The sequence below is a fragment of the Camarhynchus parvulus genome, chromosome 1, assembly GCF_901933205.1.
Source record: "Camarhynchus parvulus chromosome 1, STF_HiC, whole genome shotgun sequence".
Lineage (NCBI taxonomy): Eukaryota > Metazoa > Chordata > Aves > Passeriformes > Thraupidae > Camarhynchus > Camarhynchus parvulus.
The window spans coordinates 81,394,492-81,421,251 of NC_044571.1; the positions used below are offsets into that span (position 1 = coordinate 81,394,492).

The following is a 26,760-nucleotide window of genomic DNA, read 5'->3' on the forward strand; positions in this document are numbered from 1 at the left end:
GCCCAAAACAAGAAACAACAGAATGGTGTGTTTGATGTTTTTACTGAGCAAAGGTGACTTCAATGGGGTGAAGAAACATTTAAATTACAATTGGTTAAACACTCAAACACATCCCTGATTTTATTCCTATTAGTAGCCAAATTAGAAGCGCTGAACCACAGGGCTGACGTTTAGTGTGGATGTGCATGAAATACCAATTATTGTGCAAAATCTCTCGATTTAGCTCATCACTTCAACCAGGTGAAATCATATCACACCTACAGGTGTTTTTTCACAGTCACAAGAAGCATTATATCTTATATTGTAATAAAGTATTGTAACCTTTATTTTCCAAGATAAAAAGACATCCAATAAGAATGGATGCAGTACACAGCAGAGCACATGCAAGGCACTGTAATAAACACAAGTGAGCAAAGAAAACCCTGCTAAGAGCCATTTCTCCACAGAGATTTTGAGTTGGAGCTCAGATCAGCCAGAAGTAGTAGCACAGTATAATAACATATCTCCAGAATTTGTTGAATAAATCTTTCTTTCTGCTTTTGAGAAAAAATTTCTTAATACATTCAAGATACTTGCTATAACTCAAATTCAGAAAAGCACATGTGCATATAAAAAGAGTTCAGAAACATACCATAAACTCAGTCAACCTGATGCAATATATTAAGAATTAGTTAAGAGGGTTAAAATCAATAAATTAAGATATTTAATATTTATTCTGGGTATATAGTAGCCCACATTCCTTCAAGAGACAGAATTTTAAGACTACAATAATGGAAAATAATCTCAGAGAAGTCATGGATACCCCATTCCTGGAACTGCTCAAGGTCAGGTTGGATGGGGCTTTGAGTAACCTGGTGTAGCGGAAGGTGTCCCTGCCCATGGTAGGGGGGCTGGAACGAGATAGTCTTTAAGGTCCCTTCCAACTCAAGCCATTGTATGATCCTATGACCTTCTTTGAGGTCACCCTAACCACCAGTAAATTTGGAGAGTTATCTGGTCCTGTCTGCAGCACCAGCAGAAGAAACAGACAACTGGACTTCTACTGCTGGCTAATGGCTCCTCACTGTAAACAAGGGGAATCCTAAAGAGGAAAAATATTGTTCCACTGCTTCCAGCACAGCTCTTTTCAGACATTTACAAGAACAAAGCACTTCAAGTATTTAAAGTTTGAAGGGAAGTCAACGAACTCTGGTGGTATGGCACTACAGAATGTTACATCAGGTAAAAGCCACGATGCTGTCAATGAGCTAATGTGCATTTAAATGTGAAGCGGAAGAAGAGCATGCAAATGGCAGTTAAAGCACAGATGTATTAATGAGAAGAAAACTTGTTCAAGGGTAAGGGAAAACAGCACTGGGGGGAAGTTTTGGCAATAAGCAGTTCATCACATCGTTATCAGATTTGAAAGCTCCGTTACAGAAAAGGAATTGTAAAAACATGCTCAAATCATGTCAGCTGACAGTTGTTACTGATCAACTCCAGGAACAGTCATAGAACTGAACTTTGGGAATTTTGGATCTTTAAAAATATAAATACATAATTTATTTTTTTTTCACTCATGTTTTAATTTAAATAAAAAAGTCACAGAACAGTCAGGAAATTAGAGGATCTGACTGCCCAGGAATATCTTCCTCACTAGGTTATTGTAGTCAAGAGTAATTTACACCAAAATACTACAGAGGACAGGTCTGAAGTATAATGAAATATATTTCAAATGCACAACTGTTTTCTCTAAAGACAGAACAGCCTTATAAAAATTTCTTTTTAAAATTTACTTTTTGTCAGGTCAAATCTTTACTCAGCTTTATTATCAGTGAGGTTTTTTCCTTCCCTCATTCTATTTAAGGATATATAAAACAAAACAAAATTATGCTGAATCAATAAGTGAAAAGGATGTGTATTCCTGAATATCCAGCTTCCTCCCCATCCTCGGGTTCCTTTAACATTTTAAAAAGTTATTTTTGAAAGTAAAATACATTAAAAGTATCTGAAGATACTCAAATACATTTTTGCTGCTCCATATATAAAACCAGGTCAACTGTTAAGGGATTGGGATCTTCTGGAGCCTTACCAGCTCCCAAAACAGGCACAGCAGGTGGTACCACCTGTGCCAACCCAATGCCAGCTAATAAAAATTTCTCCACAGTAATTATCTGAAAAAAATGCACTGATCACATTAATAATGGAGGATGAATTATACCACTAGAGATAAACAGCTCTTCCTGGGCGTAGCAACTGTGACCAATCTCTCATTACCCCGAGCCCTTAAAATAAACGACTGGAGGAGTGCACCCAGTGCCCAGCAGCGACGTTCCAGAGCCGTGCAGCTGCACGGGGACCAGGGCTGCCTGCCACAGCAGCACATTCCAGGTGCTTTATTTAGGGGGAGTCACAAGTGGGCTCAGCCGTGAAGTGCATCACATAGTTAAACAAGTTCCTTGCTTGCTAGGCTGTTTTTTCCCACACATTTTATGTTACTCATTCACTACAGCTAATCTGAAAGACCATAGAACTTTAACCCCACCACCACCCCATCCTAAATTGAGAAAATCTGTTTTCTGGCTTGTCACATTTTCAATAGAAAAGAATGAGTAACAGGCTCATTTCTCACTTCCTAAGCATATGCTTTTCCTGACTTTTACCCCTTCTTTGCCAGAGTTTGTCAATCCAACTTTTTCTGCACTTACTTTAATACAGTATGAGATGCAATTATCTCCATAGTGTTTACAGCATCTATGCCTTGGGCCATGTTTGCACCTGCAAAAAGCATAATGAAACACGTATTAACTCGTAGCTGTTTTCAGCAACAGGAGACTTCATAAATTTTTCTTGCCTAAAAATACATAACGTGCTATTTGCCCAGCACTCATTCTCCCCATTACCCACTGAAGGGCACTGTGAACTTTTATGATGCCATAAAAGGACAATAAAAACTAACAATACTTTAGTTGTACACCAAGAAAAAAGTGTCTGCACACTTATTCGGATCCAACCTCTTGCCATGCTACACATAAAATACTAAATTAAAGAACAAATTTTCTGCTCTGGTCAACAAGGAGAAGTAATGTGACCTCTCCTGGTTTGTCTCTGCTCCATGGTTCTGGAAGGATATCTGAGCAAGCATCTGTTGCTTGTGCCCTTTCATCTTTCACACCACTGTAAGGGTCACTGAAAGGCAATACAGATCATACTAATGCACACCCTGTGAGACTTCTCTCAATTACAAGCCTCTCAGTTTTGGGCTATTTCTTCTGCAGTGTAGATTTTTATGTAGCTCTTCATTTGGACTGAGAATTTGACCTTGAGTGTTTAAAACAGACTGGCTTGGGCTGGTGGGATGTGTGGATTGTACAGTTTCTAGACCTGCATTAGGTAGAATTAAAATAAGTAATTCATACTGGGTCTGAACATTATATTTTGCTATATCCAAGTATTTAAGATTTAATGTAAAATGAATTACACAATTTATATACTATGTCAAATATCTTGGAAGTTTTGAATCGTGTACTATAAAGTCTAATGGCCATAAATCATCTGTGAGGTCAGTTTATGTAGCAAAATTGTAATGAGAATGTGCTCAGGTTACAGGCATTTAGACTCAATTATATTGAAAAGAACCATATGGAAGAGAAACCAGTGGGAGCATAAAAACTCCATATTGAAAGTTTGCTGAATGCCTGAGTTGGGAGTTTCAAAACCTTAAAAAAAATTGTTCTTCTCCATCTTCAATCCTTGTATTTAACCAACAACAGAAGAGCAATGAACTATCTCTAGCAAACTGAGTCACGGGTATTTAAGACAAAACAGGCATAAGCAATTCAGGTAAAAGCATTTGATTATAGCTGGAGGTGTCTTTTCCTTGTAGGTCTTTTGCTGTCTAATAGAGTAATGCCTGAAAAACCACTGATTACTTTCCTCATCTTTTTCAACTAAAACCCACAGCAAATCATAGGAAGTCACCATGTGATGGGGATCAATTCATGTTTGTTCATCATCTGAGCAAGTAAAACAAGCCACTACTTTGAGTACACAATGCACTTGGAAGACGCCCTCCTACATGAGAGCAGGTAGGGATTTGGTCATAAAACTGCTCTAGAAGAGGTCAGCAGAAGTGAAGATTCATAGGTGTCACGTGGCTATATACCCCCAACCCATTTTTTATTCCATCTTCCCTGTAAATTAATGACTCCTCGTGATATCCAGTGTGCCTGAAGCAGAGGAATCAGTCATAGCAGAAGTCATATGTTCAGTCTGAACATATCAGACTGAAAAGCTCACTGCTCTCCCTTCTTTAAGCTCATAAAAGAGAGTGAATTGCATCCTGTAGAGAGGGGGACACCACCTTGCCTAACTTCAGATGTCTAGATCTGACCTCGTGTAAAAGAGTTTTAGACTCACTCTTTGCTTTGCAATTTCCCATCTCCAGACAGAAGAGGCAGCCCAGGTGCCATCAATTCTCTTTTTAGGTAGTTCTCCTTTATGCAATACAGGGGTGCAGGTCCCCTAAAAGACTATGTTACAGTCACTTATGGTGACATAAGTAAGATCTGCTGCTGTGCAATTTTTCTCCTTCATAGCACCACTAGTTCCAACAGAACTATGCCATGAACTGATTTTGCTGAAAACTGCAGAAAAAGCAACACCATCCTGCACTCATCATGGGCTGAATTTGCTCTCCCTTGTTAGACAACTGCATGTTGCAAGGTCATACAGGTCTTCAAGTTTTGCTTTCACCAGAGTTCATCATTTGCCACTATTAACTACCTAGTAAAAATGAAATAGAAAAACACCGAAATGCAAAGCAGAAGCATTACAAAACATTGTCAAATACAACATAACAGACATTAAAGTGCTCTATATAACAATGATTCAATTTTTTTTTGTTTGTTTTTCTTTTTGTTTTTTTTACTCACACTTTGTCCATGAGCTTTTTTGTTAGTGCCAGTATGTTCATTGGCTGTGATACTTTTTCACTATGCTTGATTTTTCTATCTGTTTTTGAAAATGCTGCTTCAGGTGAAAAAGAATGGGTGGGGATTTCTTCTTTCCCTACAATGAACCTGAAAGAAAAAAGCAAAACAGAACAAAGCAATTACAAAACTCAAAGAAATACATGTAGTCCTGTATAAGCCTCTAAGTCTTAGACCAGATTGAAGTTACTCCCAGGTCTGTAAAAACCCATCTTATACAGCTGCCAAACCTCATACTTCTTTAGAGAAGATCAATCCATTGACATATATTTAAATATATACTTCAGCTAGAGGATACAATTGATGCTGGGAATTTTTTAAAATTAAAACCAAAAACATTAATAGGGAAGTCCACCTCTCAGACAAAGGAAGAGCACTAAGTAGGAATATAAAAAAGCACTTGAAATATTTCAGTTCTCTCCAGCAAAATGGGGTTACATACAGGTTGATAATTACGACAATATTTTTATAAAATATCAATTTTGCAGAATCTCCAAAATGTTTTTGCTCCCACTGAAAGCACCAACTTTGTTTTGCTTGGCCTCATCTTCAGCCTTCTTTCTTCACCCAGAAGTTGATATTGTCAATATATTGGCTCATCTTAGATGTAGAATTACTGTGTATCAATGGCAAGGGAGGATACAATGGCAAAATGTTTCCTAAAACCATGCACTACAATCCAAGTTACACTGTACCTCGGTAGTCTTGGTAGTCTAACCAAGGGTAAAGAAGATATAAAAATTTTGTCATTATGTAATGCAGCAAATAAGATCCAGGTAAAAACACAGCAGCCATTTGCTTCCAGGAAAATAGGTGTTATCATGAATCCCAGTTTTAGAAAAACAGAAGATAAGTGCTCCTTCCAAAACATGCAATCATATGTCTGAGTTCCCTTTAATAACAGTCCCAAATATGAAGGGACTTCTCTCTTGCTAGCACACAGAGATGAAACTGCCTCAAGCTACACCAGAGGAGGTTTACACTGGATATTAGAAAAATTTCTTCACTGAAACGATTGTCCAGCATTGGAACAGGCTGCCAAGGAAGTGGTGGAGCCACTGTCCCTGGAAGTATTTAAAAGACATGCAGATGTAGCATTTGGAGACATAGTTTAGTGGTGAACCTGGCAGTGTTGGGTTAAAGGTTGGATTGGATGATCTTAGAAGTCTTTTCTAACCCAAATGATTCAATGATTATGCCTTCTTCAAAATATGTTGTATACCCAAAAGTTGGACAAATTTTAGAGCAGCATGATTTTTCTTAGGAATAATCTTTTCTTACAGTGCAGCTGCCACTGTGCATGATTCCTCAAAATCTTGTCTTACATAGTGACAGAAACTTTACTTACTTTAGTGCAGAGTATGTAAATCCTTTCAAGCCATCTTTGCACCTGAAAGACAAAACCAAAAGATTTCTCTATAATGGGCTGCTGGGAGTATAAAGTATTACAGATTACATATGGCATAGAAGGGCTGTGGAGGAACACCAGCTTTTCATTAACAAAAAACAGCACATTTGCAACAACTCTGTGGTTATCCTTGATTCCCAGTTGTCACCACAGCCTTGGGACATCTCTGAAACAAAGGACACAGCATCAAATGCCAGTGCTTCTCTTTTTTATCCAAACCAAGAGTGAAGAAATTTTTAAAGGATGGTAACAGAACCACTAGGGCAACAATGCAAGATGACAAAGAACTGTTGCTTTATGGAAAAGTAGTCATGATGAGTTTAACAAAACAGAAGTTTTACTGCAAGGAGAGAAAGGAGGGTTGGATCTCAACAAAACACCCACCCTTCTTGTGAAAAGCTGCAGGGAATAGTTTCTCTGAGATAAACCGTTGTACTTCGCAAAGTGCTGATCTCTGCAGCTTCTTACTTTAAGAAGACTCTTAATCTGAAAGTCCCAGTTTTTTAATTATACAGTCAGTGGTTGCTCTGATTCTGAGCTTGATAGTATGTATATATATAATATATATCTGTTCTTACCAACTATAGGGTTCCTTTTTTGAAGAATGACCACAGCAAGGAGCCCATATTTGGCTGTGGAAAATTTGGGTTATTGACTTTTTTTTCTGTCCAGGATACAATGAAAGGAGCTGACGCTTGCAGCTGCTACTGATTCCTCCTGAAAAAACATGTTGATAGCATAGGAGAAAGGAGATATTTGTGTTTTCTCTCCTTTTCTTTTTGTAGAATTGTATGGAGAATACATGATGGTAGAAATGCATTCCTGACATAGTCCACAAAGCACAAACTAGTAACTTATCAACACCACCATTTCAAGAGCATACCTTCTCTAAGGGAAGGCAGGACAGCAGTCACAAAAGCTTTATAAACAGAAGCAGCTGATGGCAACCTTTTGCCGTCCACCTGCAGAGACCACATTGTCCGTGGAAGTGCCCACACACCGTTCAAGAGCAGGTGACACCATCTCCCAAAAGGTTCCATGCATGGGTAAACATGTACTACCAAAGGCTGGATACATGCAAACAGCAGGAAAAACCTCAAATCAAAGATGTTCACAAATTAAGAAAGTCTTGCTTTGTCCCGGCAGGGGAGTGCCTGGTGCAGAGCTGGTAAGACATCACAGCACTAAACACTCCTGGGAAATTCCTTCCAAGGTTATGACCTTCAATACATATGTTTCCAAGGACTTGGTTTTGTCAGCATGTGCACAGTTACACACAGCACCAAAAAAAATCATTGCAAAGAGTTTGTCTTTTAAAATGACTGCAGTTAAAATATTGGTCACATATTTATGATGTATAGGGGTTCAAGGTAAATACGTAAAAATAAAATTGCTCATTGTATCTTTAACTAACATAGAACTTTGAAACCAAAAACATGTAGTAACTTTAATTGTGGTTCTTTAAACATACATACAATGCAGAAGCTGAAACACTATCACAGCACTTTTACAGAACGATGGACTCAAAGATGGGTTGAAAACTAAATTATGGACTGAAAAAATCAGATTAGCCGAGAGATCACAGTGAATAGCTGGCAGAAGTCCAGAGTCCAAATGCAGAGGTTTAACATATACCCCACTTCATCCACAGTACCACAGTCCAGTTTCCTAAGTTTGATTTTAAACCTGCAGCTGACTGTAAGTTAAATGCCCTTTGAGTGAAGGGTGTCCAACACATTATGCCTGCAAGCTGCCAGCTCATGAATAAGGCTTTAGTTTCTACTTTTCCAGTAAATTAAAACCATACACAGACTGCAATCTAAACATGCACATAAGTGTTTCTAGAATAATATCAGAACAGAAAAGTAATCACAGTATGGTCATAATTATGTTTTCTCCTTAATTATTCCAATGTAACTGCACTTCCAGTTGCAAGTGTTCAATGATTCCTTTACTGCACCACCAGATGTCCCTGCCCAGCTGTGCTTGAAGCACTCTCATGGATGCTATCCTAGAACTCATTTCCTTTAAACTGACCTCAAAGAAAATGACAAATCCTTTCTTCATTAATATTGAAAATCAGAAGACATCTGAATCACCGAAAGAGAAAACAGCATTCCAGTCCCCTAATTTTTTCCTCCAAGAAACAAAAAATATTTCTAATGCCTATTCTAATTACACAAAAAAGTCAATTCTATTCAGAAAGTATTTGGTGTATTGGAATTTATTAGCTATGCTTACTTTTCTTATATTTTTAGTTGTTCTGTGTATTTGGAGCTGCAGCTATGAATTTCCCTGAAAAATACATCAAAGTTAAATATGTAGTTCAGTAAGGAAGTGACACTAAAGACACAATTAGAATTTTTTCTTCCTTAACTTCCTATTTAATTTTAAAAAAGTAAAAAGTGCAATTAAGCTTTTAAATAAAATATAATCAGTGTTGCTTGCAGTCTAAACTAACCATTCTGCAAAACTAATGGGTGTGTGGGAAAATTGTTTATTAAGAGTTTTATAAACAGGAGTCCTAGAGAAACAATACTTGCAGTCAAGAGTAATTTGTACTGTAACTGCCCTTCTCTGGCATGGCCATTTTGCTCTTACGAATGAAGAGGCAACCAACAACAAAGCTGTAATTCTAATTTCTTGTTTTACATCATGGATAATGAATTCACTATATTTAAGTTTTCGGAATGCTGGTCTAGAGATTGAAATGACCGGTTTTATTCACTCACTAGGTGCACAACACTGGCAGCAACCAAAAAAGCCCTACACACTGACTTCAAGCACACATTTTTTTTGTGGGGGGAGTGTTGGGGGGAGATTGTGACAACCCCCTTGCAGAGACATCACAAATTCAGTGACTGGCCTCCACAGTGACTGTTGGGGTACAATACTGGCTGCACATGGCACGTTTCACAAACACCTGGCTGCTAATAACTGAACTAAGAGTAATGATTTGCTTCATGCAGCCACTAATTGGTAATAATAATGCCACCACTAATTGGTTATAATAACTTTTACTCAATGCTTCATTGCTCAAGGGGTGAAAAAGCCTGCACTCTGCTGCTGACCCCCACGAACTACTCAAGCTTCAAATGAGCCTAGCACAATACATTACATGTGCCCAGCCCTGCAGACACCCCTGAGAGAGGAAATATCTAAATAGTGAATTGTAAGGGGTTTTTTTAGGGTACTATTCAACTTGCAGAGTTGTATGGCATCAGAGGGACTCGGTGTAGCTCATGTACCCTTCTGCAAGGGCATGTAGAGAGGACAAGGAGGACAGGCTTTAAACTGAGGGGGCAGGTTTAGATTAGATATTAGGAAGAAACTCTTCATTCTGAGGGTGATGAGGCACAGGTTGCCCAGAAAAACTGTGGATTCCCCATCCCTGGCAGCGTTCAAGGGCAGCTTGGACAGGTCTTCGAACAACCTCATCTAGTGGAAGGTGTCCTGGCCCATGACAATCATCAAGGTTCCTTCCAAACCAAAACATTCTGCTGCTCTATGTTTCCCATCACCCTGAATGTCCCAGGGACCAAATCCTATTCTGCAGGAGGGTAACACTGTTTCCTGCCCAGCAAGCAGTAATTTAAATGGTGCATAATTTGGCTACATTCTCCCATCAGATGGGGACCATCCCTGGTACAAAGCCAAGAGTGGCAGTGACTTTGCCAGCTGTCCCTGCTGGCACCATGTACCTGATCACACAGCAGAAATGCTCCACTCCATTCCAGCTTTTGTTTGGCCAGAGCTTGTGCTTGGTTGGAGCCAAAGGAGCAGAAGAATCAAGGAGCCAAAGCAATAAATCTGGATTCTCAAAATTCCCCTGCTGGGACTATTCTGGCACATGAGCAAATAGGGTTGATTTTAATCGTGCATATTTATAAGACAAATTTAACTTACGGCCACACACATTTATTTTTTCATAAAGAAAACAGCAAAAGTGGAATAGAGCCAAGGCTTGATACAAACTATACTTCCAACAAGACATGAACTAACTGTAATAATGTTTGTATATGTAAAGAGGTGCTCTACATGAGTTAACTGTACTCTCCCTCCATCCTGCGGGAAAAATTTCCCACACTGAACTGCAAGCCTGGATGCCAGCAATTATATTTTGGGGGTTTTTATTAGTATGTCTGTTTTGGGGTTTTTTATTAGCATGTCTTGTCATAGCTCTTCTCAAGATTTCCTCTATGACCAATAAATATACACTGCACAAGAAACCTTCTGAGGAAACGTCACTTTTCACCCGTGGAACTGGTAAGCAGAAAGCAGCTCACAGTAGTAACAACATGCCATGTTTAACAACATCCCCACAGTGCTTATGGTATCCTTCAGGGTAAGAGTAAATTAGAAACTCCTACATGCAGAGCTCTCATTATGGCCACGTGGGAAGGAAGCACTTCAAGCACAGGACATGTGTTAGCATTTTACTGCAGTACCTCTGCCTGTGAAGACTGGTCGGGGGGACCATGTTTCCACGTTAAGGTGTCTTCTTTATGGAGAAGGGAAGATCATACTGATGAAATGTGACTGTGTCTGAACATGCCAGCTACACCTCTTGCTATTAAATCACTTGCTTTTAGGAATTAAAGGCTATCTATGGTATTGATGCTGATCTCTAGAGGATAATCCATTTTCTGTTTTAAGTTGCTTAGAGAGGTTACTATATCTCCGTCCTGTTTTTCAGCCGGACTCCAAGATCTTAAATGTTTCATTCCTCATCCTCTCCCCAGTGTTAAAAGTCAACAGCAACAGGTGCCATTTTTCTGAGATGCCTTCTGTATCTATTTCTCTTCTTCCTTTTCTATCGTCTCTTTTGCCCTTTCTTCCTACATGTTGAGCTGCTCTTCCACATTTTCCCCCAATTGTCCTTTAAATGTTATTTTTGAAAGCTCATTTCTCTTTCTTAAGAAAAATTGCACTGAGGAAATCCAGACATAAATTTATGAGAAAAAAATTATTCATACCCAGATTCGTCTGTGAATTTCCACTTTTATAGATTAAACATATATTTTCTTTCTATTTTTACACATAAGTCTTACCTATTCAAGCCAGAACTGTGAAAAAAAATATAAGGCGCAATTATAAGCCACAAATCTAATCTCCTACCCCGTGGAAAACAAGCAGCTTTTGGAAAACATGTCAGAAATCCCATGAAAAACAACTAAAATCAGAGGGGTTGTAGTTTATAAAAATTATACTTCAAACTTTTAAATGTGCAAATGTAACCAGGATCAAAATTCAGTCAGAAGTCTCATAACTTGTGCTTCCAAATCAGATAGCTAACTTCTGCATGTTTAACTAAAACACTAAAAAATGTATCCATGGCATTTCTTTTAGTTGTGCCTGAAGTATAAAATGATCTTTTGAAAAGGCTATGGTTTTCCAAAAATTCATGCAGTGAATATAAAATCATATTTTATAAAAAAGTAAATTAACAAAGAAACAGTAAATAGGGACAACATTCAAGGAGAAGGATGAGATAAGCACCATGGAGGACGTACATTATTTTTTCTTGATCCAAGTTCAATGCATAATTTCCAATAATTGTAAAGAAAAGGTGCATGGAAATGACAAATCATGTAGTCAACAGTGACCTATGGTTCCATTAGACTCTCATGTAAATCCAGGGAATTACATTTTAAAACAAAAATATTGCAATTCTGTGAAGAATGTGACACTGCAATTAAAAAGAAAGCTGTTTATATTATGATACTGGATTCAGAGTTGTAAATCAAAGCTGCTATCAATCAACTTCACATTTGATTGTTAATCAAGTTTTCTGTGTTATTGTCAAATTGAAATCAGATTTCTAGTGATGCTAATTATCCTACTACTTACAACACTCTCATTTCTTCCGAGGTTAGCACTTTCTGAAATGTGCAAGTAACTGCAATTTCAGTAGGTCAAATTTCTCTTAAAGGACCTTGCAAATGACAAAAAATTTTTGTTATTTTAGCTGGATGTAGATGTTCCATATCTTTTTGTACCAACAATGCTGCACTGTGAGCTCAGGAGCAACAACTAAATCATTCAGATGGCCACGTTTCCATCTCAAAATCCTTCATCAAAGCCCCTGCCCCACACAGCTAAGAGAAGAAGTCAACACAGAACCACAGAACTGTATGGGGTGAAGGTACCTTTAAAGATCCTCTAGTCCAACACCCCTGCCAAGGGTAAGGACACCCTCCACTGGATCAAGTTCCTCAGAGCCCCATTCAGGCTGGCTTTGAATGTTCTCAGCAATGGGACATCTACCACCCCCCTAGGAAACTTCTGCCAGTGTCTCACACCTTTATAATAAAACATTTCTTTCTTATATCCAGTCTAAATCTACCCTTTTAGTTTAAAACCATCTTGCCCTGTCACTACAGGTTCAATTAAAAAGTCTGCCCCCACCTTTCTTATAAATCCCCTTTAGATACTGGAAGGTACTCAAAGGTCTCCCAGGAGCCCTCTCTTCTCCAGGCTGAACAACCCCAACTCAGCTTGTCACAGGAAAGGTGTCCCAGCCCTCTGATCATCTTTGTGGCCTCCTCTGAACCTGCTCCAACAGGTACATGTCTTTCCTGTGCTGAGGACTTCAGAGCTGAATATAGCTCTCTAAGCAATTAAAAAAGCTGAGGAAGGTGAGGATTTATCTGCTTAGTTCAACTGATTAGTTGAATTTTGTGAAGTGATGCAATTTTTCCACTATTCAATTTTGACCTTTTTCTTACAAGTGTTTTTAACAAAATACAGCCACCTTCTGTTAAAGCAAAACCCAAACACTCTCTCCAAATCAGGCACAGAACAAAAATAGGAAATGGAAAAAACCCTGGAGACATGAAGATGGGAAGTCAAATTGTCTCTAGAGGCACGAGGACACAGAGAAATGTACCTCAACGCGTGTTCAAAGCCACGTCCACCTCTGCAGCCAGGGCTGCACTGATGCCATCTCATTGTTGTTAGAACAATGAGTCAGTCACTAAAGGGACACGCTGTTACAGGATTACAAAACAAATAATCCTTAAACCCACAACGTTTTTTGCTCATTATTAAATAATAGTGGCACCTGCAGTGATTCTATCTTAGAAGGATACTTGTGCTAAATTTATCTACTGCCAAATTTTCCTCTGGCTTTTTCTTATGGCTCTTTGCAAATGGAAAAAAAGAAAAAGAGAGAAAAGAAAAAATAAGAGGCTAAATTTGCTGGAACTGTTTTTTGTAAACATACTTAATGCTCTTTGCAAATGATTCAAAATTTCAGCAAGCTAAACCTCTCTCACTGATTGATTAATTCACGCATTCAAGAGAAATGGATACAACACCTGATTTTCCCAAATGATCTCATAATTGGATTTGAGGGAAAGGTTTGGCTGTTTGCTTTGTTTCAGTTTGGGGAAAATGTGATTAAAAGAAGAAAATCCATTCATATTTTTACATTTATTAATCCTATCTCTGACATTTAATAACATAACATGATAAATTTATAATGAAATGAAAAGCTATAAAAATATTTTAAAGAAATTAGCAGTCATTCTGAATGTGCTCAGGCCATTGCTAAGCTGGAATAAAGAGTGAAGATCAGTTATTTTCAGTACATTAACTTGAATTGAGATCTTCACTCTATTATTCAGAAATATTTTTAATTCCATATAATGCAGAATGCTGCCAAAATCATCGAGATTATTACAAGTATTTAGCCATAAGCATTAAGACAACATCAGCTGGTTGTTACACACAAAGTAAATGACTATGTTGCAAAGTTTGTTGAAATTCAACTTTTATTTCTTTGTGATGATGACTGCCCCTTGCAGATTTACCCGCTGACCCACAGTTTACACCCGCATCTCCAAGATGAATGCTGTGGTATTTGCCTCTGATGCTTGTAAGTACCATTGGAAGTCTTGAAATGAAATTAAAATGTAAAATCTGTTCTGGAAGAACCACATAGTGAATAAAGTGTTTGTGCACAGCCTCAAGAAAACTCTATTTTGAAAACCAAATTCCAGGGCAACCACAGAAACCCACTCCTAAGTAACTCCCTTGCTAGCTTACACTTCAGCAAGAGACCACATTTTACTCTAACATAACAGTTTTATTTTAAATTACTACAGTGCTGGTCAATTAGATCATATTTTTAGTGCTGCACATCCAGGTGTAGTATTTGGAATAGAAAGTTGCATCACCAAAAAAAACCCAAAAAACCAACTCGAGAGACTGGTCACGAGTGAGCTGACACAAAGCTCAAATCTACAGGTCACAGTCAGAGGGAGGATGTGTCACTTCTGTAATGGACAATGCTTGTTCTTTCTTCTTCTAATAATCACATAAATGTGGCTTCTGAACACCTGTAATTGCTTCCAATTTTGATTTTTTGAAAAAATATTTTTTAAGAAAAAATTAACTCCATACCAAGAATGTATATAATCATCCAGATAAAAGATAAGATTTCCTTGAAAATACGAAGAAAAATAAAATTAATTATTTTACACTGAATACTTGCCGCAGTTAACTAATTTAAGCAAGAACATGGTATTTATGAAAATAATCTACCAAAAATATCTGCTGGGAAGTTAAATGCTGTTGGTATCAGTAGAATCTCCCACAATTATTTCACTTAATCTGCATTTTCCTGGCATTTCTAGAGAAGGCCAGGTACAGACTGATTGTGAGCCACCAAAGCGACCTCAATAGTGAGAAAGCTACACAACTGTGGGATGTTTAGTTATATTGAGAAAAGACAGTGCTAAACACTAACTATGGTACTGTCTGGGAAAGGAGGAATTAGACAAAACTGCAATTCAACTGGCTTCCTAAGGAGGAAGGCTGTACATAAACAGACCCTGTAGGCACCTGGAAGACAATCATGAGGACATGACTAACAATGAATACATGCTTATAAAAAAAAAATCCTTGTAACACGGGGTCTCATTTTATGACTAGGAATGCAAAGCGATATGTGTCATATGCTACTGACTTAATTCAGGCTTTGGACTTAAAGCTTGTGACATTTTCTTACAATAACAACCACAGAAACAATCTAATGGAAGATAGCAAGAATGAATACAAAAGTGATTAGACAAGAGTGGTGAGAGAACAGTTGTCAATCGCTTGCTGAAAAACTGGAAGGACAGACCAAATGGTATTCCACAAGGACCAATTCTGGATGTCTGCTACTCAGCAATTTCAGTAGTGAGACAGGTGACAGAGAAAAAAGCGCATGCCTATTATATCTGCAGACAGTACTGAGCAGAAAAGGGCTATAAGGGCTGCTAAAACAGGCTGAGAGAGTTGGGGTTGTTCAGCCTGGAGAAGGCTTTGGGGAGATCTTATATCACCTTCTAATATCTAAAGGGGTTACAAGAGAACCAGAGTGGGACTTCTTAGAAAAACATTTAGTCTTAGGACATGAGGTAGTAAATTTAAACTGAGAGCAGGTTTAGATTAAATATTAGGAAAAAAATTTCCTGTGCGCATGGTGAGACACTGTTACAGGTTGCCCAGAGAAGCTGTTGATGCCTCAGCCTGGAAGTGTTCAAAGTCAGGTTGGATGGGGCTCTGAGCAACCTGGTTTAGTGGTAAGTGTCCCTGCCTATGGGGACACTGCCTATGGCAGTGAGGCCTGAACTAGATTATCTTTAAGACTATTTTCAACCCAAACCATTCTGTGATTCTATGATTTTATGAAGTGGAAGACATTGGCTCGGAAATAAAAAAAACCAGGATGCTATTCATCATCTGCATGCGCATTATATGTATGGAGACACAATCAACTACACAAATACAGGATAAGAATTGTGAACCATTAAAAAGCAAAAGCTGATTTGGGATGTAAAAGAAAGGCTACAACTTGCAAAACACTGAATTGTCTTGCTCTATTTTATTTATCAAGCTTTATCAGCTGAAATAAATTATCTTGTGCATCACAAAAGAGAATAGGGTAAAGGGAGACAAGGGGGAGAAAAATGATAAATCTTTGCTACTACAGTTTGCTACAAAGTAAAGTAAATAATCTGTTTCGCTCATGTTGGTGGATGAGAGAAGAAGGAATAGACCAAAATTGTATCAAGATATATTCAATTAGACTCTGCAAAACTCTTATCCAAAAAAATGGCTAAGAATAGATAGCTTAAGGATGCCATGGACTCTCCATTACCGAAGACTTTAAAGAAAAATAGAAGTCAGATATTTGACATGAATGTGGAGAAAATAAGACAATCTCTCATGAATTCAAGTATTTTTATTCTACATTAAAAGACTGAAAAATAGAGCCAACACTTAACATAAACGTCCTCACATACCCAAATTTTAAATCAATGACATAACCTTGTTAAGGAGGGAAGGGAAAGTGGAGATTCTCTAAAGTTGTTCTGAAGGTTTCTTTGTCCTTGATAACAAAGTATCACTGCAGTGAATGAAAAACCTGAAGGGATCAGCCCATGATCAACCCTTGGTTCCTTCAGCTGAAAAAACCCTCAAAAACAGTAAACAAGAGCTAGAAAATCTGATTTTAACTTTGAACTCACCTGTTTCATATGGGAATTTTCATTCACTTTTGATGCTCAAGTCACAAATGTAACCATTTGTCCTCCTAGAATAAAACTAATCTTGCCCTTATTTTACATTTAGCCAGCAAGCTCAATGCACTTTGTTGTTGTTGAAAATATAAAGCCATATAAAAGTATGAAAATATAAAGCCATATAAAAATGGTTTTGCAAACAAACCTTCACGTGGCTGCTGTCCCAGCAGGCCTGCGAATGGAAGGTGTTGCATTATGTTTGCTATCCAAAAGTAAAGGTCAATTTTGGAGCCTTACTTCATGAGGAAAAGCTTTGCTAGTCAGTTATCAGCCCAAAGAAGAGGCACAGCCAGGTAAATAAATCTGTATGGACAAAATCCACATCTGGAGAAGTGACACAACTGGCTTGGCTGTGGAACACAACTGTGAGACAGCTGCAGGAAGGTCAGAAAGCACATCTGCCACTACTTCTGTGTTTGATACAAATGTGCAGCCAACTGGAATTAACTGTTCTACTGGTCTGCGCCAGGCACTTTTTTCAAAGTCAGTATTTTGTAAGAAACAATGTTAAGTGTGACTGGTAGACCAAGGACTCAGTATGAAACTGTGGGCTGTGCCCGTACTCATCCAGTTAAGCTGGCCATCCTTCTCTCCTTTTCCTGTGAGTTTTCTTGTACAGAGTGCTTCAGGAGAGATCTTATGTTTCCGTCTTGCTTCTATGTTCTCTTCATAAAGGTTTAGTAAGAATAAATAAACAGGGATTGCCAATGACACGTCTCCTTAATTCCAAGAGAAGCACCAAACTAAATATGGTAAAGTAAAGAAAGAGTGTAATACGCAAAGGAAATTTTTGGCCCGCTTGACCTGCTAATACTCCACATTTTAACAGGAAAGGAAGAAAATCAGCAGACAAAAGATTTGCACCATGTTCCTTCAGCTCTGACAGCTTTCCAGTGAAAAAGTTTAGAGTAATAGCCAGGACATTTGGACTGTTTTCTTCAGGGGATTACATTCCTCCATCTATCTCTTCCCAAGCCAGAATGTGTCTTTTTTCTAACTGCACCTGATGCTGACTCATGGACTGCTCTGGACACTGCATACCCATGAAAGCAGATTAGACAAGGCTGCTTAATTTTTAATTTGCAGTCATTAGGTGGAGAGGAGGAATCCAAGTTCTAGTGGCATATTCTTGGTGGTTCTTTACTACTTTAATATATTCATCAACCTTATGTGAACAGTGTTCCTAACTTCATATGGCAGATGTTAATTCTTGGACCTATATAATTTTAATTGTTTATAATAAAGTTATAAAAACTAGCCAGCTGTGGAAAAGATCATTATGGTTTCAGAATTTTACTTGCAATCCAGCAAGAAAGTACAGCAAAAGTTTTACTTTCATATTTACTGGCAACCACAGTTCAACAAAACAATATTGAAGTCGAGTTATTAGCAAGCGTGTAAACCAGGCAGTACATAGCAGTTGCATGGTCTTCCATTCTACCCATTACTTGCTAAAGTCTAATTAAATTCATTATTTTTCACTGGCTACTAGAAATACAACATTTTTTAAAAACAGAATTATTTTATATGTTTCACCCAAAACACACTGATAGTTGAAGGTAAAAAATACAAGCACCAGTTAAATTGGAAGAAATTGAAGATTTATGAAATCGGGTAGTTGCATGAATGTGCAGATTCATGGTTCAAATTTTACTATATGCACAGAAAACGAGTTTTGAAATAACTGAAAATGAACTACTCTTCAACAGGATCTAGGAAACCCCCAGCACTTGTGAAAAGAGATGATTAGCACTGTATTCAACCAAGAGCTGACGTTTTAAAAAAAAATGTGAAGAAGCCATGTTTTGAATTGATGTGTTTCAGTCTACGATGCTGAGAATAAGGAAAGGATTCATAGCAAGGATTAGGATGCTACAAATCATATGGAACATATGAATAGGAGTCTGTTTCCATGTATCAATAGGGGTTTAATTTCTGAATGAGAAGCTTAAGTAAGGGCACATTCTTTTGTAAAATATCCCACGGGTTTCCTAGAATACACAGATGTAGTGACATCCTCACTTCTAACTTTCCTCAATAGGTTCTTATAAATCCTTGATGAATGTTTAATTCCTAAAAAAGTAACATATTGGAAATTGTTTTTTGAGAAGGATAATAAAAATAGAAATAAAGTCCATGACAGAGATAAAACTAAATTCCCTCAACCTAAGAAGATATATTTATTAAGGAGAATTGCTTATAACTTCTCCAAGTTTGCTACTCTGACTGCTATCTGAAACCATGATTTCCCAGTGGGGAAAAAAAAACTCAAACCAAACCAAAACAGCTGGAACACATCCTAGAGATAAAAAATAAATCACTTGCAAGTGAATTCCACACTCAGAAGCCCCAGTCAGTACTCTATACAAACAACAAAACAAACAAAGCCCAGAAGGAGCATTAACATCCCTGGTAACTGGTGTCTACTAATTGCAGAGCATCAGGACAGCTTCAGTGGAAAAGCAGAGCCTGAATAGGATTGTCTGATAAATCTACTACCCTCAAACACTCCACATAGTATTCTTGACCCTGTAGGTCACAACCTTTTGCTCCCAAGTCACTCATGCCAAAGGGAATAAAGAGGCTTATCCCATTCTGTTGAGTCCCTGTACTTATTTGTTACAGTTTAAAGTCATCTAGCATTATGTACATAGCAGTTTGGTGAATCACACGTGCTCTTTTCAAACAAAAATTCAGCAGACAAAATGGATGTAATTTAAAAACCAATAAGGTAGCCCAAAACTTTACAAGTTTAATTATTTTTATATTTAGCTTGTAAGAATACTATAGTAGTAAACAATTTGTAGCAGACAAATTAGATGTAATAGCCTCCAATTATGTCTAAACCAAACAAATGTGAATTAATTCACAATAAAAGAAGGTTAGAAATTAATCTAAAGCCTAAATTCACAAAGATGGGAAAAACACATACTGACCACAATTGGGTAAGAAAAACAGGGTACCATCAGAGAGCAGCATAGTCATAAGTAAGTCTTCAGAGAGTTTTCATTCTCAAATTTCAGATTGCTAACAGTTTGCTGTCAAATATAATATTTCTTTTATGGTGTAATTTGGCTGGAGTCTGCCAAATGCACTGTATAAAAATGATTACTTCACCTTATGAATCACTTTTCATCAGCATACTTTTAAATACAGCTGTGAACTTTTGTTCTAGAGAAAAACAACAATTTTACACTGTTGATTTATCTGTGATGGAACAGAGGGTAGAGCCTGGGGATTTAGGATGTTTTTAGGTTTTTTATATTCACTTATTTGTTCTGTATTTTAAGTATAACTACTTTTATAAATACATAAAGATATGTGCATTGTTAGCTTGCAAAACAACATTATATGGCATTCAGAGATGAATGTGTTTCATAACATGCTTGCGAAAAATTGACTGGGGGAATGCAGCCAAGAGAGTTTTGGGGGTCACACTGCAGTCTGGAATATCACTTTGGACTCCATTAGGAAGAACATTTTAGCCATATTGCTAATCCTACTAGTAATGGTAAGGTCTAAATGCCCTAGAGCCATATCCTCTTTAAGAGCCACATCTTGCAAAACATGCAGATGTATCTAAAACTGGCAGTTTGAAAGGACAAAGTAATCAATGCCTGTCTTACTCATGTCAAATCCCAGTAAGAGTACTTCATTAATTCTTTTCTTGTTTTTGGATTCATGACCCATCCCTATGGGCCAGAAGAAAACACATGCATGAAAGTTTAATATATATACAAGGAGCAAAGGAAAGTTGATTACAAGCAATCTGCACCAGGAATAGCATTAGTGTTTTCAACGGTGTTTCAGAAAAAGCTTCCACAGAGGTTTTTTTGGTGTTTGTTTATAATGTGCACAGAATCATATTAAATTAATCTCTGGAAGGTTATCCTCCAAAATGTTGTGTATTCCTATTATCAGCGCACATATTCCATACTTCTTGATAGAGGCAAGCCACACTGATGTCCAGACAACTAATGAACCCTGTAGCTACAATCTTGACAAAGCAGCATGTGCCTTGACGCTTCAGAATATTTAAGTGGTCAAGTCACAGAGGCTCCACAGAGCCCTTGGTGACATACATTTTAGCTCTCACTTGATAAACGGATACAGTTTGATCTAGTCTCGGTTCCAGACCCTCTTATGCCTTGCAAATGGGTAACAGAACACCCTTCCTCACATGGAAGGCTCATGAAGATGCAAGAGGCTGTGTAGTGGTGGTGTCAAATAAAAAGACAGAGTAATGCTGCACCTCTTCATTAAACCTACTGGTTTGCCAGGAGAAACTTCCACAGAGGAGGGGCATAGGTACAAATCTGCTGGTGTTTTGTATATTGAAGCCAGAGAGAGAGGCCATGGAGAAAAGACATCTTTTATCTTAGATTTATCTTGCCCTCCTGGAGGATTCAGACTCTCCTACCAGACATGCATATTACCCAGTCTGTTTTTTGAGGTTTGTATATGGTTTTTTCCTTGTTGTTCCATCAATACAGAACTTGCATGGTTACAAACAGTAACAACTTTAAAAGTTATATGGAAATTGTGTCCCAAATTAATTTAAACTAAAAATTAACAATCATAGAATTAATTATTTGTATCCGAAGGTACCTTATATCTTATCTAGCTCATACTCCTCTATTATAGGCAGGGACACCTTCTACTAAATCAGGTTGCTCACAGCCCCATTCAACCTGGCCTTGAACATTTCCAGGGGTGGGGCATCCACAGCTTCTCTGGGAAACCTGTGCCAGTGCCTCACCACTCTCATAATAAATAATTTCTTCCTTATATCTAACTAAACCAATTCTCTTTCAGTGTAAAGCCATTCCCCCTTGTCCTATCATTACACGCCCTTTTAAGAAGTCCCTGGGAGGTGCTATAAGCTCTCCCTTGGAGCCTTCTCTTCTCCAAGCTGAACAACCCCACCTCTCTCAGCCTGTCTTCACATGAGAGGTGCTCCAGCTCTCTGCTCATCTCTATGACTCCTCTCTGGATTCTCTCCAACAGGTTCACATCTTTCCTGTGCTGGGACCCCAGAGCTGGACACAGCACTGCAGGTGGGGCCTCACCAGAGCACAGCTGAGGGGCAGAATCCCCTGCCTTGCCCTGCTGCCCACACTGCTTTGGATGGTTGGCTTTCTGGGCTGTAAGGGCACATTGCCAGGACATGTTGAGCTTCTTGGCAAACAATATTCATCAACTTTTTGTTCTGATACATCAAAGCCATGTCTTACACAACTCAGATTTTGAGTATCTGCACACAGTAAGCATTTTTATTGCTACTTTATCTAACTTGCCAGCACATCAAACCATAACTTGATGAACTTCTCTGCCTTCCAGAGTTTTTTTTTCCCAAAAATGTAGTTTTCCTTGTTTTGCTATTAAAGGTTTAAAAAAAAAATCTATACTAAGAAGAGTGCACATAAACAGTTACCCTTTTAGGGACAAGAAAAATAGCAGACTTTTAAATACCCTTTATTATTGATTAGACAGGGGGTTTTTTTTGATCATCCCCATTCAACTTCCAACAGGACAGTGGCAAAGTTGTTTAAAACCTGTTAGGCTAAATCAGTTTTGTTTTTTTCATGAACAGTTAAAGCAACAATTTCTTCCAGGAGCAAACGAATTCACAGAGCCTGATTTCCAGGAAATGTGCAGAGCAAGCATGTTCCATGAGTGCAACACCCTCACTCACTTCTCTGCAGTCTACAAAGGACCAGGTTCATCCAGGAGCACGTGATCACCAGCACAGTTGTCTTGTCTGCACAACTGCTTATTGTCATGAAAAAAGCAGGATTTTCTGCTTGTATCTTTGAGACCTTTATGATTTTACAAATACGAGCAAAACTGCCTCTAGGGTTCAAAGCTTCCTTAGGAAAGAGACTGGCAGAAATACACGGGAGTGCTGTGGGTAACATCCTCCTTCAAAAACCAGGTGAAACACAGGATTTCATTACTAATACATGAGGTCTTACAGTTATCTCCCCTGACAGAAATGATGTCTGTTAAAAGGCTAACCTGAAAAAGATACACTCAAGAAAAACAAACTTTCCCCGACTCATCTTTTTCACATCTCATCATCTGTTTTTGTGGGAAGTTTCTATTAACATATGCTCACAATATGAATTTCAAAAGTCACATATTAAATTCAATCCATTATATTTTGAAATGGAGATTCTCATATATCACTTTTTTACCTTTTTTTGCCATCAGATTGCCTCATTCTGCCAGCATAAAGCAGCTCAAATTTAAATCCACAACGAATTTTGAAAATCACATCATTTGTTGCTTAAAATCTCCTTAAACGAGCAGTTTTAAAATTTACCCGAGTCATTTTTCTAAACAGATATACCACAGCTACAGTTCTTTTGCAAAACATTCAAGGAAACACCACACAATTATATGAACCACAAGAAAGTGCCATAGTTTGTTTGCCACAGATTGCCCTAATCAATGCTTTAATGAATTATGATTATTTGAGCTGTAAGTGCTTTATGAAGAAAACCCACACTCCATAATACATTCATGCAAAAATCTAACTGTGGATGTTTATATAAATTAAATATAATGTACATTATAAATTACTCCTCAGATCCCAGTGTTAGTTGAAAAACTGAAATATTGCACCAGCTTGCACATCAATGTCTATAAGAATAAATTCATACATGTATGTCAAAAGAATTATTCACTTTACTGGCAAAACCTGACTTATTTCTCCAAGATGGGTCTCAATAAAATTTCAGAAAATGTAACAATGGAAAATTTGCTGTTGGATGTTGGTTCTTTGGTATCATTTGGATAAAGGATTTTTCTCAAGGTTAGCCGAGAAAGAGCCTGTCAGTGACTGCAGCCATCACAACATAAAAGCAAACATTATTTGCAGATAAGAGCAGAATGAAACAGTAAAGATACAATCTGGGACATTCACATTTTCTTCATTCCTAAATGAGGTTCCCAATATCAGAGAAACCTACCTTTTTTTCCCTGTTGATATTTTTTAAAATTGTGCTTTTTAAACTGGAGAACATCTGGTGGGCCACCCTACCATTCAACAGGGCATGCCAGAAAGGCATGGTATTTAATTGAATTTTATCAAATTCTTTTATAAAACAAAGTCACCAATGATAACATATATAATATATACACACTTTTTTTTTTTTTGGTTGTGTCCTCTAGAAGAGGTACCTGTATCCAGGGATACAATTCGTTAGATGCTGTGCCCATACTGTGGCAACACAGAGACATGGCTGGAAGGCGACTGCGCTGCAGGGTCACGCCCATTACCTAGAGTAAGCAAACTTAACTCTCAGCAAGGAACCACACTTCTGGTAAACCAATCTTCTTATTCCTTATTCCAAAACCTCACCAGACTTATTTGCTGTGAAGCCTTTCACTAAGGAAGATACGAAAAGAAAGGGAAATTAAAAGGTGGATTTTCCTTTCCTAAGTGTTTTGCTGGCCTCAGCAGGCAGCTCAATGCTCAGTTGAATCTATTTAGATTTAAGAGACATAAAACATGGCTTCAGATCTGGGTGGTCTGTGCAATGTCCAAGAATATATGATTTGGCTCACCTTCAAAATAATATTTTGCTGCTTTCTTTTCCTCAAACAATAAATTATATCCACTTTTGCAATAAAATCACGGGGTCGTGTCTAACAATACTGTTCCTCCACATCTACTGCTGGGTGTGTACCACTGACATCCACCTGCCTCTTCCATTTCAAATAGCAGATCACTTCAATAAAACTATTATTACAACTGGATGAGCAGATATAAAGTCAGAGGCACTGGTTTTATACAGTTTCATAAACAGATCAAAACTCTTTTTTTCCATCATGCCCTAAGGGGGAAAAAAGGCAGCTTTCTCTCTGTAAAATTAGCTATGTGCAAGGTGTAGCCAGAACTCTGCTGAAGCCAGGAAAAACCTGACAAGGAAGAAAAGAGCCATGAAACTGAGTTGTGCCATATATTGTTGAAGAAGTCAACATATTAAGCTACTACCTTCTGTAAGACATTTTCTGTTATAAAATCATATTTTTAATAATATGAACATCTGTGTAGTGCTTCAGTCATCTTCACAGCACCTCAGGCTTATTTAACACTACATGAGTTCCTAAGTGTAATCCAAAATTAACATTCCATCCAATCCAATCTTGTAAAGTCATACCACACCTCTAATTACATGCTTTATAAATACACTGGTTTTAATTTTTATTTTATATTTCATAGTTCCCACTTATAACTAATTTTTACACAGGAAACAATTTTGAAGTTCTAGTAAGCTTTAAGAGAATATTTTATCCTTCTGTATTACTGGTATTTCAAAAGTAAATCTGCTAAATAGAGTATTTAATTTTCTGAGACCAAAACCCACATTATGTCACCCTTAACTGTGTGGTAAGTATACATATTAAACCATTAAAATCCCATGCTGCCTGACAACCACCAGTCAAACATTTTATTTAAAAAAAACACTGTCATAGACATTCAGTTTAAAAAACAGTGTTTGGTTTAAGGATGGGGAATTTACCTAAAATCCGGTATTTTCTACAAGCATGTCAACAACACTTAAATTTACTGGCACTGGCATCCACTAACAGGGTAATTTCACCCAATGCTTTTCAAACAGCTTTGAAACCCAAAGAACTTAAATTGAAATGCACCAGAACACTGCCTGCTCTGAGATCCCAACCACACACATGCAGCAATAGCACTGCTGGGTATTGACCACACATGCCATGGCCAGAGACCACTGCAGGACATGTGCTGCTCCTGAGAGACTCCAGTTGAGCCTAACAGAGGGCTCTGTGGATGCCATGACCTCCACCCAGATCATCACCAACACTCACTTCTTCAATACTGAGGAATTTCCCAGCCCTGAAAGGGGTAGGGTAGCCCTGCAGGAAGGCTTTTGCATGGCTTCCTCTCTATTTCCTCAACCTACAGCAGTCAGGCTTTAAATAAGTTAATCATGTTTTCTCCTGATTGCTTCCAAGATGGAAAGGGAAATTCCTTCTCTTCCATTCCCCAAAGAAGGATTCAGAACCTTCACACCATGGACTACTCAAGAACCAGCTCTGTCACATCTGAACAGATGCTACATCAAACTGTAGATCCTACATGTACATCCTAGGTTCATGACCAACCATACACCCAAACCATTATCAGACTGGTTTACACATCACACGGCCTCATACAAAGGCTGCTCCTGTTTCTTGTGGCTACAGCAGATCCGTGGGGGGTGATTTGCACCTTCACAAGACACGCTTCACCCTGTAAGTGCCATACTCTGCCATTTAGAAGGTACCACTTGATCATCTTCCTCTAAGGAACGGGGCAAAGGCTTTTTTATTAGCAGAACTGAAACACACAATGATCTTCACAAAACGGTAGTTCAATGTACGTTGTCCCCCTGCCACTAACTACACAAGCTATCATTTTTCCATCTTACAAGACTCTGAAGAGATAGGTGAACAAGGAGTTCTGTCCTTGGCTCTGGGGAAGGAAGGCAGGTCAATACAGAAGGCCTGTGGTGCAGACCTGGCTCTAACAGGCACCCCAGCCACACAGTCCCACCTTGCAAGTACAGAGCAAGGGCTCACAATCAGTGGCCTCCCAGAAGACCATGAGGGATTTTTCTGTAAGTACCTTCTAGCACTGAGACTCTAACTCAATGAAGGAATGAGACCTCCTGTGGGGCAGGAAGATGGGGGTGTGGGGAGATCATTCACCCATGATTTGCACTCTGCTGCCAGGTCTCCAGCTGGGTTAAGCATTGTGTGACAGACCTGAAATCCTGATCAAGTC

General features: G+C 38.2%; 1 protein-coding gene across 1 annotated transcript in view; it reads right to left on the reverse strand.

Moving 5' to 3' along the window:
• The window catches only part of TMEM135 (transmembrane protein 135), a 155,942-nt gene that overhangs the window by 12,152 nt on the left and 117,030 nt on the right, over positions 1 to 26,760 (reverse strand). Inside the window, exons 7-9 of the mRNA XM_030960739.1 lie at positions 6,319 to 6,360; positions 4,914 to 5,060; positions 2,688 to 2,757 (exon numbers count right to left, since the gene is read on the reverse strand). Of these exons, the coding sequence (XP_030816599.1) occupies positions 2,688 to 2,757; positions 4,914 to 5,060; positions 6,319 to 6,360 (259 nt within the window). The remainder of the gene's footprint in view (positions 1 to 2,687; positions 2,758 to 4,913; positions 5,061 to 6,318; positions 6,361 to 26,760) is intronic.